This window comes from Artibeus jamaicensis, unplaced genomic scaffold (genome assembly GCF_021234435.1).
Source record: "Artibeus jamaicensis isolate MK-2021 breed Jamaican fruit bat unplaced genomic scaffold, CSHL_Jam_final contig_787, whole genome shotgun sequence".
NCBI classification, from domain to species: Eukaryota; Metazoa; Chordata; class Mammalia; order Chiroptera; family Phyllostomidae; genus Artibeus; species Artibeus jamaicensis.
This window is the reverse complement of record NW_026521972.1, coordinates 6,424,280-6,439,379: the sequence shown is the minus strand read 5'-3', so window position 1 is coordinate 6,439,379 and position 15,100 is coordinate 6,424,280. Positions and strand designations below refer to the sequence as shown.

Genomic DNA, 15,100 nt, shown 5'->3' with positions numbered 1-15,100 from the left:
CTGCTATGGACACTTCTCCACAAAGTACTGCCACTGTCTGTGGATGGGACGTCACCCCTGGAAGATGACATGTGGAAAGCACTGCCACAGACCTACACTGGCTAATCTATAAACTGCTGTTTAGGGAGAAGGTCCCGTTTCTAACAGAAGTTGCCTGTAGGGGGGGCTACTGGGACAAGTCTCTCCCAGCAAGTCAGGGAAGGAAGGAGTGCAATGCTTAGTTATCCTGAATAAACCTCTACCGTTAAGCACTTTGGACGTTGGTGTAAAAAATAAAAGTTTTCCATATAAAACAAAGGTCTTGGATCACTCTACCCACTAAAAAGACTGTGGAATCACAGTTTGATTTTTGTGCTGGATTAGAAAAGAAAGGGGGTTTCTAATCAGGCAGTGATACACGTGTAATTTAGCAGAACTCTTGGATTGTTAATATATTCATATCAGCACTTTCTGCATTGTTACCTGGTATAACTTAGCACCTCTGTTTAAAGATTTGGGGGCTATTTTCATTATTTTAGAGCTTGACCATAAAAACACAAACCCACATTTGAAACTACAAATAGGCGAGGCCCTACAGTAAATGTAGATTAGTATCAGGTGTATGTATGTTTTTAACTTGAGAGGAAAATGTCCTTTTTTTGATACACTGAAAACTTTATTGATTTTTAAATGCATTATCTTAAGATTACTAGTCGCATTGTATGCCTTTTGATAAAAAACAAAAGGAAACACATTTTCCCTGGTTTTGATTGCAAGCATTCCTACAAACGTGAAATGACAATGCCCTTGAGTAAAACCTTGCCAGCCTAGAAGCACCTCCTGGTACAATGCAGGCTCAGTGACCAATGTGACGGGCAGCAGTGACTGGCCCATGACAGACTGGACCGTGAAGTACTTTTAAGCTAACGCTCAGTAAAACTGCAAAGCACGCAGGTCAGTTGCAGGCACCACTCTCCCTGTCTCACCTCAGGTGGCCATCCTGTGCCTGTCTGCACTGTTAGCTTCTGAAATCTGTGTGTGCTCTCCATTCTGCTCCTTTGCCAGGACTAAATGCCCCAGGCCCCCAAGGCTGGCTGCTTCTTACCTCCCCTCCACCGCGAAACAGTGCTATCCATACCCAGGTGCCTCTCCCCCCTATTCAGTGTCCCTGTGGTTCTCCCAAGTGGCCAACACAGGCAAAAAAAAAGAAAGAAAAGGGGGGACTTACCTCCATGACAGTGAAAGTTCGTAGTCAGGAGGAAAGAAAGGGCTAACAGCTACTGAAGGGGGACTGACTTCAGAAGTAGGAAGGGTCTGGAGAATCTCAAACCCCACAGCTCAGATGCTTACTGTTTGTCAGGTTCTGGATATAAGGGAGAAAAGGACTAAGCAGGGTTTCGTTTTTGAATGTTGTTTTTCTACTTGGAAGCTGAACCAGAGGATGGTCCACTCTGGGGACTCTGACAAAGTGATAAATAAAATGTGACAACCAGAAATATTATCCCGATATCTAAAGTCTCGCTGAATCTTTGTTTGCTCTGCACCTGCAGGTGTAATGGAAAAGCTCCTCTTGTAATTAAAAGCACCTGACCACAGAGCATATGCTATGAGCATGCGCCAACAGTTCCCAGCAGGTGTGGCTGTTCCACTCACCACCCACGCCCTACGCACACACAGCAGGGTAGGCTGCTGCCTCTTGACCCATTTTCACAAGAGCAAGCTGGCCACCTGTCAGTGCAATAAACAAGGAAGCTGTTTATCAAAGTCCTTAGCTCACCCATGTCAGAGAAAAGTTGCATTCAAAATCAGAGTAGTCTTACCAATTCAGAAAATATTTCAGAGAAAAAAATTTAAAATGTGACGCTCGAGTAAAGCTCTATTCTACAGAAATGTTTGCTGTTTACATATTTTATGCTAGGAAATAATGAGCATTAGAAATTCATCTTGACTCCATTTAAGAAAAAAAGCATGTGGGGGGCAGATTTAGAGGAAAACATAAAAGTGAAAGGAGGAAGATCATTAGGACCATAAAAAGTAGACATTATGCCACAAATGGGCATAAAAAGTAGACATAATGCCACAAATGTCAGAGCGTTTGATGCAAAGTTCATGCCGACTTACCGGGGCCGGTAGGACGGCATTGCCGTGCGCTGCCCACCCGCGGGGCGCCCCCAGCAGCAGCAGCAGCAGCCCGCGGTGGAGTCCTGCTCAGGCCTGGCCACAGCTGTCCCATCGCCCCTCCCTCCTGCACCCCTTCTCTCTGGCCCGCGCTCTGTTCTCCCATATCCTCTGCGCGCCTCTCCATAGCCTTCCAAAGACTTCCCTGTCCTTCAAGTAAGATGAAGTGAAATAAAAGTCTTCTCTTTAGGTTAAGATTTATTATTATGTCGAATAACACAAGAATATATTTAAAGCACTAAATATATAAGTTAAAAAGAAATATATGACAGCAAAAAAAAAGAAGAATAAATGAAATAAATAAATGAATAAAACTCATTTGGAAACATTGAAAGAAGTGAATGGCAATGTTGTATTCCCTCCGGCCCACAGGAAACTACAGATAACGAAAGTATAAAAAACAAAATCTACAAAGATAAGAAGTAGCCCCAAGAGATCTGACCATGGACAGGATTAAATTTTGCAAATCTGCAAGGGAATCAGTGAGAGGGAGAGGGAAGGAGAGAGGGAGGGAAAGGTAACTTCTTTCTATGGAAGTGCGCAAAATACCTAATTCTGTATTTTCAGCAACTTATTTTAGAAACCTTATCAATCTATGTTCAGAAATCTATGCTGGACTGACCTTATGTAGAAACCCAATTTTAAAAGCCTTTTCAAAGCAAGGGGAAAGTGAGAGAGAAGCTTTTATCACTTAAGAAGCACCTATATCAAAATACGTTTGTCATTTTAACCTGACATGTACTAAGTCAACTTTCTTTTTAAAGAAATAGTTCCTTAAAAAAAAAAATACAGCCACTACAGCAAATTGAAAGCCCTCATTATGCTCCACTGTTTGAGTCTGTTCCGGTCCAAAGATTGCAGAACATGAGGCTGGGGATCCCAGTGGAGCCGGGAGGCACCACAGGAGGGCGCCACTTCCCATCTAAAGGGCAAGTGGCAGGACGCGTCAGACCCGTCAGTCTGACCGCGTTCCCGGAGGGCTCCCTGCTCCCCCTGGCCTCCCCTGTCGCTGCTCTTAGTGGAGAGATGTAAATGTTTCTTCTGGTTTTCCTTACTGATTTTTACCTTTATTTAGGTTTTTCCCTTCATCTATTGATATCATCACATAATTTTTCCCCTTTAATCTGTTATGTGGTAAATTAAAATCTCTGTTTTCAGAGGTTTTATCTTAGCAGCTTTATGTCCTTAGGCTAAAACTCACTGGGTTATGACATTTTTATCATTACATGTTTCTTTAAATTAAATTGTACTGCACTGTCATGACTGTGGGTTGAATGGGACATCTCAGGCAGCAGGACTGTCCATCCAAGTCTCACCCACGCACAAAACTTGGGAAGGAGAGGAAAAAGGCATACAATGCGACAGGAAGGCCAGGTTGCCACGCTTCTCTGCTCAGCACGGCAGTCCCTCCGGTGGACTGGGGGACATCAGTATGAGTGGCATGACACTGATGGCTATGTGGCCTCCAAGTCCCTCTCCAGAGTAGATATTCTGAAAAGTAACAGTGATGTTGTGCTTGTGTTTGGTGTCACGGGCCCCTTCTCCCTGCCTCCGTGGTGAAAAGCCGTATTTACATTTCATACATCCGGAACACCAACACGTCCTTCCTGAAATTATCCACTGAGATGACAACCTTGCCGACGAATTCTGCAAATGGCTGTAAGAATGTGTAAACATTCTTAGTAAATACTGACAATACAACATTAAAGCGCCTATAAAATCATAGTCTCTCTGCAAATAAAACACAACATTTTCATTCAATTCCATATGACTTATTACCAAGGAAGATGACTCATCGCCCAAAAGGTACATAAGAATGATTTTCACTTTAAATAATAATTTTCACATAAAATAACTGAGAAGGTGAGAAAAGCGGGGGGAGTGAGATCTGTTGATTGTGTAGCTATCCATTTGGGGGAGGATTCTTTCAAATTAGGGTTGGTGTAACTGTAACTAGGGAGCATATATACATCAGGTACCTTACATTCAAATCTATAAACTCTTCCATAGTCAAAATAAACCTTATAGCATTAGCATTTTATACACTCAACACCAGAAAACATTCAGTGCACATTACAGTGACCTCGGTCAAAGCCACTTCGCCCGCTGTACCTTTAAACCCATCTGCCCTCCTGTCCTCGGTTACCCTACCTGGCCATGTCAGCAATGCTCGCCCAGACCTTAGTTTGATGGATCATTTGTTTTGTTTTGTTTTTGTAGTCTCAACAGTTACGTCCCTTCTTGTCATAAAAAATGCTAGTTATACTTTAATAATATGGATGATCGAGTTGATGTTCAAAGGTCTTCGAAGACTTTCAGAAGAGAGATGCTCTGGGAGACAGAAGCACAGCAAGTCTGGCTGCCCCAGGAGATCCCACGTGGAAATGAAATGGACTTTGGCCATGAATACCACTGGGAGGGAGTTCTGCAACCTCGTCTGCAGATTCCATTCCTCTCAAGAAAAAGGAGAGGAAATGAAGAAATTCAGAAGTGCTCTTCACATCCAGGCATCTGGTTGATCCGCCAATTTCGGAGCTCACCCAGGGAGTCTCCTTAGGAAAGTTTTCTTTGAGAATGACAGAGCTGCACTGTGGTGGCCACCAAACTCGGGTTTTAAAGACGGGGCTTTCACAGAGATTTCTCACTTTTCTATGGATTAAAAACATTTGGAGTTCAAAACGTCTCTCCCGGCCAGCTTTTCAGGTAACTTCACAGTGGCTGCACACGTGTGGCTTCAGATTTCTTTTAACCCTCTGTGGCCTGTTGAGGCTTCCCCGCCCAGCTGGTGCAACCCTCCCTCATCTCGCTTCCAAGTCAGTGCAGTGACCGGTTGGGACCCAAGCATCCATTAACGATAAATATCCTCGGTGAACAGTGGGAAAGTTGTTTCTGTTGAAGCAAGTCATTCATTTCACAGATAAGGATAGCTCCTAGTTTTGTTAAAGAACAAAACGTTAGGCCACAGAGGGTTACAGTATTGGCAAATTGGGAGCCACTAATACATCCGCAGCCTGTGGTCTCACCTATTCTGGATGAACTCGCTTAATCTCAGCGGGAGCTACAGCTGTGGGACTCACAGCCTCCAGAGTGAGACCAGCAGATGTGCTCTTGTGCTGAAAACAACAGCTGCAGGGGCAGCCACTGTAGCCCCAGAAGCCACGTGGACGGGCTAGAGGACTCCCAGGTGCAGCCGCGGGTGGTGGAGGGCCTGCAGGCAGCACCACTGGACTCCTGTCCCCTCAGGCCGCGGGGGCCACAAGTTTGCTGGGCATCTGATCTACCGGTCAATTAAATGCTCAATAAAACTGCCACCAGACTGTGCACGGTATAAAGGGATGTCACACGTTTTGGACAATACCAATCATGGAAACACGTTTACAGCACTGACTACCATATTCACAACATCAGCTGCTCACGCTCTTTAACGACCGTCTGATGGACAACAGTGACGTGACTGTGACTGTGACTGATTGTTTTTAGGCATTTGGCAAAATACACTGTAAGTGACAGCTGCTTTTTTTTTATTTTAAAAATGTTTACATATGTACAATTGTCCTTGTATGCTGATATAAATATGAAAAGTAAAAAAAGCAGAAATAAAAAATACATGTTTAAATTTAGCATATGGGATATTGGCCTCTCAAAGCTTTAAAGTCCTGCAGGAAAATCCTATATGCCTTAGCCCTGCATGCTAGTGTCTATCGCGGGATGTGGTCTCCGTAAATGGGGAAAACAATAAACAGAAGCTTCATGCACAGAGCATTACTGTCTACAATGAGGATGTGCTTCAGAATGTCAAGTTCTGAATCTGCTATTGTCCCTTAGAAAACTTGCTACATTTGGGTCATGTGAGTTAATTTTAGTGATATTTCTACATATATCTGTCATGCGAATTATCCATTAACATACCGATACCTTTACTGTGCCATAGGATAGCGTAACAGTTCAATAGCTCTTTTCAAGGTTCAGTTAAATCTTAAGCCAATGACAGAAAGAATATAGTATCCAGACGTGAGACTGGGCTTCTCCTCGCTTGTGGCATCTCGGAGGGTGTTCGTTATCGTCTGAAGAGCAGATAGATTTGCAGTGACTCCATGAGGCTGGGTTTCTATAAAAGTTGAAGTAAACAGTTTCGATGTATCACATGTAAACAGTTGGCCTTAAATGGACGTCTCCCATAGCTGCACAACGGAGAAGAGCAGAGAGCACACTGTGAGAGCAGGAAGCAGCTGTATTGAGAGCTATGAAGGCGAAAAGGATTTGGTGATACATCCATACTTACGTGACGGTGAACATGCACTCTAATGTCTCATTCAAGAAGTCTAATAAATGGATAAAATAAAGACTGATTTTTAACTCTCTTACCTCTAAACCCATGTCTCAACCTTCTTAACAACTGTCATCTTTTAATACAAAAAACCTTCACATCATCATTCAATGTAACTCAAAATTTTGAAACAATTGAATACTGTGCCTCAAATAAATAATTTAAAATACTATTTTTTAAAAAATTGTACCATTCTTGACCTGACTGGTGTGGCTCAGTGGGTTGGGCATTGTCCTGTAAAGCAAAAGCTTGCTGGTTTGATTCCCAGTCAGGGCTCATGTCTGGGTCTCAGTCCAGATCCTCGACTGGGGGCACATGCAGGAAGCAACTGGTGGATGTTTCTCTCTCACATCAATGTTTCTCTCTCTTTCTCCCTCCCTTCCCCTTTCTTTAAAATAAAAAAATAGATTCTTAAAATAAAATAAACTATACCCTTCTTTCCCCAGGACTCTGACTGAGCTAGTTAGAGCAGTGGTTCTCCACCCACCTGCCCACCTCGGTGATCAGGGGACACTCTAGAAACCCCACCCCCTAGGCAGTACCAAATCAAAGCCTGTCTGAGTGGGACTCAGGCATCAGTGTATTTTAAACACCCTTCAAAAAACCCCCTGTACAGCCAACACTGAGAAGGACTGGCTTCGGGGAGTATAATTCCATCAATACCACCACCACCCACTTAAAAATCACTGCCCTGGGCCTGTGTCCAGGTCATACACCCTCCAATTCCATCACTACCCCCTAGAAAACTGTCCTCTCTTGGGAGCTGACTTATCAGAGTACAATGATGCATCCAGGGCAGGATGTCAATTCCTTAATCCCGCCCCCTTCCCTCTCCTTGCCTCTGCCACCAGTTCTTTATACTGGCCCTGGTTTATATCTGACTTCTGTGATGTTCGGTAATTGCCTTAATGGGCTGGAAACAACTTTGGCGTGATTAAATATGAATGCAACTCAGTGAGCCAGAGAAGGCAGGCCGATTTTAAAAACACAGATCAAACTGATCGAATGTCTCCAGACAATATGATTTGGGTTTAATTATTATAAACATGAACGAAGAAAGCCCAAGTAAGACTAAGTGTGACTTAAGTTGCATCCAATTTCCATTTTTACCGGAAATCTGGCTGGGACATGTCGTTATGTAACTAATGAGTTTCTGGGGAAGAAGAAGATGAAATAGGTGAAGGACTAAGTGGATATTTCTATATCGGTTCCCTTAATATGTTCTTTTGTGTCTCTGTGGAAATCTCGGTCTGATGCCCAGGGGAGCTACGCCATAGGATTGTGGTACACCCGCCCATGTTTTCCACCATAGGTCATTGAAAAGACACCCATCCCCTGCTTTCGAAACCAAGTCTCTCAGCTGTGAAGACCACTGACTGTGGGGGCGTTAATACCTGTTGGCAGGGACAAGAGAAAATGAATGATTCCCAGGGTGTCTGAGGCAAGGAAGTTCTAACTGACACTCAGACAGTGGCGTGGAGTAGTAAAGGGTGCAGATGTCTGTGAGTCCTGGTCCCTCACAAACAGCTATGGAGGTAGAAAAATAAACAACAGCTTGCGGAAAGAAGAGAGGCCACAAAGTAATGACTGCGAAAACCTGAAGGTCTCAATTATCCCTGTGAGGTAACAGAAGCTGAGAGCTGTCAACCTATCACCTTTAGAACAAGGCATGACCTTGGTTGGCTGTGGCTGGACAGCTGTAATGGAGGGGGTGCTGACGGAAAGATCTGCTAGTTCGATTCTCCACAGCCCACACAGGCAGCCTCGAGACAGGGGCTGCCTACTCTGCAGGACGCTGCTACGCACGCCTGTGGCTAGTCCACAGTGGACCGAACAAATCAGGCCATCCACAACTGCCCCACTCGGCCCAGGGAAGGGGCCACAGTCAAGCATCTCTTCTAGGGATCTGTCATTTTCATTAATAACTTGCACCCTGGCACAGCAACAGCTGAGAGATTGTTGCTAAGTAGAAAGAGAAAAAGCAGCAATGTGGGCAATTTATTGGGGGAAAGAGTGGAGTATTATACTTTGACAATTCCCTGGGGAGGGGAGGCATGAGATCCCTTTGAATTTCGTCACCAATAAGTACATGAAGAAAAACTGAATGTCTATTAACAAGTCTTTTTTTTAAGCCCTGAAAGCTGGATGCTAGAAATCAGAGTTACCTTCTTCAATCTTTTACCATTTCCCATATTAACGTATGAAGATAATTTTTGTACAATTAACGAAGCACCGCTGGTTGTTTGTAAAGTCCTTTTTATTACAGTGACATAATCAGCTCTTAATGTGTTTTCTTACTGACTTCGAGCTGAGGGCATTAAAATTTGAATGATCCATGTTTACCTTGAACCCCATAATTTAAGTTCAAGATCAAAGTCGCCTTGAAATATCTTTCAAAACCAAAAGGCCTAGGAACCTAGGACCCACGGGCAGATAAAGCTGCCCAGGCTTCTAAAGATTTGTTTTATATTACTTTTTTTATTTCTGAGAAGATCAACATTATAATATAACTGATCATAACAGAGCCTGGACATCAATTACAGTAATTATTCCTCAATTACATTTTTCATTTAAGCCTCTGAGAGCTGGCCTGCCTCTCCAAACTCTCCAGCACCTCACATTTCACATAATGGATCTGTTCTGGGAACCTGAGGCTGAATAGAATTGTGATTAAGATGTAAAAGAGGACTTAGTATGTAAATGAAATTTCTGGTGAATCATATTTTTATAAAAATAATCAACTCACTATATCGTGTTAAATCTGGCTTTTTTTTTAAATAGGAAAGACTGTTAAATCTCACCATATCCTTTACCATACTCTGTATATTACAAATATTGAAGTCCTCTTTCCTTATTGCCAAACTCTACCCCCACCTCCAAGACACTGATTTGCTTTTCTCTCCCAGGTTCCTACCTCTAAAATCCTACTGGTTATTATTAGCCCGTGAAAGGCCTGAGTAAACAAACAGGGCATAAAAGAGAGACTAGTTTGATCTCTGGCACTTCCAGGTACACTGAAAAACTGGTAAAGCAAAAGACATTCTGTTTTGTCCATTCCAGGTTGTAATATACTAGGCACATGGAATAATAAAAGATATAAATATATGACAATAAATCATCAATATATACCAAATATTTCTAGAACTTATCAATGCAGTGATTAAACTCTTTTTCAAATATAAATCTACCAAGAATCTTGGGGCTTTACCAAATATAAACCCCAAGAATCCTGTATTTTTCAAACAATTTTTTTCTTTTGCTTATGAACAAAGAAGGAAGAAGAGCTCTTTTTTAGAAACATGAACTCAGAGATAAGTGATAACGACCGAGGACATTAGCAGGCGGAGGGCGTTCTCACGTACCCTGGCACTCTGTCGATTCACTTTCTTCTCCTCGTCGGGAAGTGGAGGCATGGGGTAGGGGTATTTTCTGCTGGAGGCAATAGACCCAGTTGATGAAGAAGGAGACTTGGCAGGAGATAAAGTCCTGAGACGTTGAGAACACATGGAATAAATATTATGTGATGGCACAACGTCTTTTGCAAATAACTGAAAAGTGTGTTCAGAACAAACCCTCTGATTCCTACTTTCATAGGCCACTACTGCACAGGGTTAGCTACTGGGAGATAATCTGTCATTCACAACACTGGAATGCTGGAATTTTATCTCCCTAATTTCATAACTGCAACAGATTGTTTAAATGTTAGTACACAGAGTCATACTTTCAACTAGGAAGCCAAGAATGAAGTTTCCTATAGGATAGAAAGCTGAGTGGAGAAGGGGTAGCATTATTCTAAGAGCTCATAATGGTAAGTTAAATAGACAACATCTCAATATTCTGCTTTATGTTTACCACTTACTGTTAAAACTATTTTTAGCACACTTATTCCAATTATATTGTTAAGGTCCCAAAATACAATTACTACAATTATTAGTTTGCTAAGTTCCACACCAGTTCACACAAAACTCATGCATTCGGAGGCCAGTGTGTTAGTTGTGAAAGAACAAAGGCAAGTACAGAGATTTTAATAATAAATTAGTAAACATGCAAGCAGTAAGGAGTGCAGAGTTCCAGCCAAACAGAGAGTCTGATGAGAACATACAGAAATGGCCTGATTAGTCCCTGCAGTCCGCATGTCTGTCTGCACAGGGGAGGATTCTGGGCCCTAGAAGTGGATCTTGATAACTCATGTAGGGCACACTCGGTCTGCCAATAAGGGGGCTATACTTTGGAACTTTACTGAACTAAAACAAACACAATATGACAAGGCCCCTTCCTATTTGGATAACATGTTCTCTTCATCATGGAGTTATTCCATACGAAAGCTCTCTGTAAGCTCCTGACGTATCATGCTGCTCGTGTTTGATTCCGCATGTGCGGTGGTGGTATTTGTGACTAAACAGCACACTGGAAAAGCCCATATTTGCCATCTTGCCTTTAAAGAAAAAATACACAGCTCAGTGGAAAGTGTCAAGCCACCATCCAATGGAAAATAGATGCGATGACTCAGCGGCAGCTATCCAGTCACAAATGCCACCACTTCACATCTGTGACTCCTCAGTTGCTGGTGCACGGTGGTAATGACCCACCCCACCGACCTGGCTACCCTGCCACGGTAGATTAGAAGTACCTCTCTCAGTAGGATGCGCCTCTTCTGCATCCTGTGAGTGCCTGACTCGGCCGGGGAGAACTGGGGGTGGGCGATCTGGGCAGGGGGGAGGTCTGCTGCCTACACTGCGTGCAACCGCGTCAAGGTGTCTTTTCCCCCCTCACTATACACTTTAGTCCCCATCCATATATTATCCTTTGCTCTGGGTCTGAAAGAGTTTTCGAATGCTTCTATTTTATAGACACTGGATATAAGCTAATGTTTTAAAACAACTTTTCCTACAAATCCTGACATGGAATTGAACATTCTCACTTGAGTAGTATAAGAATCAAGAGTGATTCGGTCTACTTTTAATCTATAATTCCTAACGTTCCCTCTATTTTTGGAAAATGCCCAGGACCACTGTTAAGCGTGAACCTGACGGAATCATCCGGGCGACTGACCTCTCTCGTGCTAAGGCTCTCACTGCGGAACAGGGTCGAATGAAGAATACGAGTACTTCAAATCCTCTAAGGCAATGGACTACAGCACATTTTTCTAACTCAGAAATCAATGATTTTCAAAGCATGACTATGATCTTTGGTAAACAAATTCAGCATGTATAGAATGAGGGCAAACTTTTTTATTTAGATATTTAAGTACATCTTTCTAAAACAAAGGATATTAACCTTGATTTGTGTTTTTCGCCTAAGCACTACTGACAAGACATCCAAGTTCAAGAAAGCTAGTCAGGAGCACCGACAAATAACTACCGCTCAGTGACGTTAGGACATCACGTGAGACAAGTCTGACTTGTTACCGTATGTGTGTCCACAGCATGAGCCATTAGCTTAGTGCTTCAAAGTCATGCCAGCCATCCTCTTGGCCACGGGTCGCAGTGACCAGCTTTGTACACATACATGGCCATCCCAATGAGGACGGCTGAGAGTTCAGTCTTCCCCTCAAATGTCTTTCCATGGCCCAAGCTGACGATGACTTAAAGCAAAAGGGGAGGTATTCTCCAGAACCCCGAAGAAATTGCACTTACACTACTTCTCACAAAGATGCACTAGTTAACCGACTTGGACCCTGAAGGGAAGAGAGGCCAAGCAGGACAGTTTTGGCTGGGGGAGGGGCCCTGGAGTCTGGGGGAGTGGTGTGGTGGCACAGCACAAAGGGGATTGATTATCTTGGGGGGGCGGAGAGTGCCAGAGCAGGAATCAGAGTAAGAGCAGAGAATAAGGCAGGGTCAATTATAATTAGTTTGGAGAAAACCAAAACAAACGTAACATTTCTCACAAGTGTTCAAGGTATTTCTTTGAAACCATCTCTAGGCTGTGTTCTGACCCTGCCTATTTGACCGGTGGTTCCAGCTGCTTTCCCTGAAACCCAGGCACCAGCCCAGCTCATTCACTTGTAAGCTTTGGACGAATTCTAACCATATCGTCCTGTATTTTTGAAAACCAAAATAACCACAGTGGGTGCCATTTAAAATCACACAGTGCAAGTATGTCTGTGTGCCATGAATTGTCTAGCCTGCCTTCAGTTCACATGCCTGCCAGGCCAGTCTCAGTTCCCTTCTGCCTCCGGAGAACAGGCTAATACCAGGCCAATAAAACACAAGGAACGCAGGTCCACCCCCTAACTGTTTTCCTATGCAAATTTTATAGTAGCCTAATCCTGAAGGACTTATAAAATGTCCTAGGATAGGATGTAAATAGCCCCTGTCCACCCTGCTCTTTTAGGTCATTGCAGTGAAATGGAAAAGGGGAAGGCTTTGGAGGCATTTGGAGCCAGGCTCATAATTCTGGTCCTGACACTCACTAGCTGTGCTACCTTGAGCTACTCTTTGTGCCTCAGTTTCCTCCATCCGCAGATGGGGAATAAGAATGCCCACCTCTCATGTTGTTGTAAGAAATACAAATAGGTGGTCTAACCTCAAAACGTGACAGTCATTAACAGTTTCTTTTCACAGTTACAGCATGTTCCATAAGGTCATGGAAGTAGACTCAAAACCTTTTGCTAAAGTGAGTAACCAACTGGCTAATGCCCCAGAGTAAGGATAGCTCCAGAACTTGGAAAGCACTGTCTCCGGGATCTAGTTGTGGGGAGACAACTCTCTTGCAGACCTCACCGGCTCTGTCCTAACGTCCTGCGCATGCGCCCACCATGTAAGCAACCGCTGTCACGTGAGCCCTGGGGAGGGGAGAACAGCTGAGATGCTCTGGTCCCTCAGTCTTTTGGCGTTTACTTTTCTCTCCGTACTCATGTGGATACTATACTTTTTAAATGCTGCTATATTATGGTCCGGTTTCCTGCCTTCGCAAAGTCCCCACAGGGTGATTAGTAAAGTGACCCTGGCCCTCGTGGGCAGTTCTGGCAGGACAGATAATCCCGAGTGACTTGGGGGCAGATGGAGCAGGTCCAAGCTTAAACATGAGGTTGGCTAAGAGGATAGCCAAGCTGCGGATGCACTCGGCGCGTCTGAAGCGAGGCTTAGCTTGGGTGGAGAGCGGATGAAATTCTTCCTATGGCGTTAGAATCATTGTGTCACAAGACCTAGGAGTGTTCAATTATCCACCACGTCCACAGAAATTTTGTGTTGATGTTCAAGTCTGACCAGTGTAACACTTAACAACCCCCAAAATGACAGATAACTTATAACCTTCCACTGAATTATAGCTAGCCTTTAAACACAAATACGGATCTTCAATAATTAACTCTTAATGCAACTATCCACCAAATAAACCCACATCTCATATAAAGAGAGGAGATGGAGGAACCCTCTAAAACTGCCCTTGCAGCTTCGCACGTGCAACCGGGGGCGCTAAAGCATCTCCCCATCCAAACTGCGCGGATTGGTCATGTGGCTTCTGGGCAGACCTGGGCGCTGGTTTGAAAAAATGTGAACTCTTTTCTGGGAGCCACACAAACCACTCAGTTCACCCAGGGGAGGTCAATCAACTCTTCCAGGGTACCATTTCATTAGTTGTTGCTACAAAATTGCTAAGTCCATTTAGGTATAAAAGCCCTGGTTCATATAGGATCAAAGTCCTTCTGTTTTGGTCCTATGATGGACCAAAGTTCTGCGACGGATCCAAATTACAATCTGCCCACAAGCCTGAGGAATACAGAAAGAAAAAATGGGACTGCAGGGGAGCCAAGATTCCAAATAATGTTCAAAACCATCTTACCTGTCTTCCTGACGTTGGCCATCTTGGGAGCTACGGGTGAGGGCGGGATGTTTGAATGTAAGTGCATGTGTATGAGGCTCAGTGGAAAAGTGGTATAAGCAGAGGGCCAGGGCGGGAGGCCAGGGCAGGGTACAGAAGCAGGATATATTTCTGTGAGCAGCAGGGGTTATGCTTTCTTTGGGGCATATGCAAATGGATGGGTCCATTAAAATGCAGGTGAGTCTAATCATTTTCTCAAACTATACATATCTAAACTAAATGGTACACAGGAAGAGAAAGCCCACCTTATATGGGTGCTGAGAGTTAAATTCACACATATATTGTGATATCTGTTAAATGCTGACCCCAGTCATAGCAATAAATAATCTGAAAGCTTATTGTTACATTCAGAAGAGGAAGCAGTTTGGGTTATACTTCTTCTTTACATTAACTGTCACACAGAAGTCAGGTATAAAGCGGACATTTATCTCTACACAGTCACTCTGATATTACAAAGAGTGAAAAAATGCCATTAAGCTCTCAGAAATTCTTTTTGTCTTCTAATGTTCACACAGTGAATTGGGTAATATGCTAGTTTCTTAAATGTATGGATACCATCTAGTTGTTTGTGAATCAAGAACATGTTTCAGATCTGTTTGTTGTTCTATCTGAAGTGCTAGACATGACATTTTCATTGGAATAAAAAGTTCTTTAGCTTTGCTGAGAAGCTGCAACAGGACTGTCCGCATAGCCCCTCTCTGGGAGCAAACGGTGGCGCTGAACAAATGAAACCTACACTCAGTGCATACACTCTCCTGTGGCTGATATTCTCTCAGTAACATTCAAACTGCAACA

At 43.5% G+C, this 15,100-nt stretch overlaps 1 protein-coding gene across 8 annotated transcripts in view; it reads right to left on the bottom strand.

The window, feature by feature from the left end:
* Nucleotides 1-6,120: 6,120 nt before the first annotated feature.
* ADAM22 (ADAM metallopeptidase domain 22) overlaps nucleotides 6,121-15,100 on the bottom strand; it is a 226,012-nt gene continuing 217,032 nt past the window's right edge. For all 8 annotated transcript variants that reach the window (XM_053672803.1, XM_053672805.1, XM_053672797.1 and 5 more), the window contains 2 exons: nucleotides 9,847-9,970; nucleotides 6,121-6,338 (listed from right to left, as the gene is read on the bottom strand). In XM_053672803.1, the coding sequence (XP_053528778.1) occupies nucleotides 6,318-6,338; nucleotides 9,847-9,970 (145 nt within the window). In that variant the 3' untranslated portion in view covers nucleotides 6,121-6,317. The remainder of the gene's footprint in view (nucleotides 6,339-9,846; nucleotides 9,971-15,100) is intronic.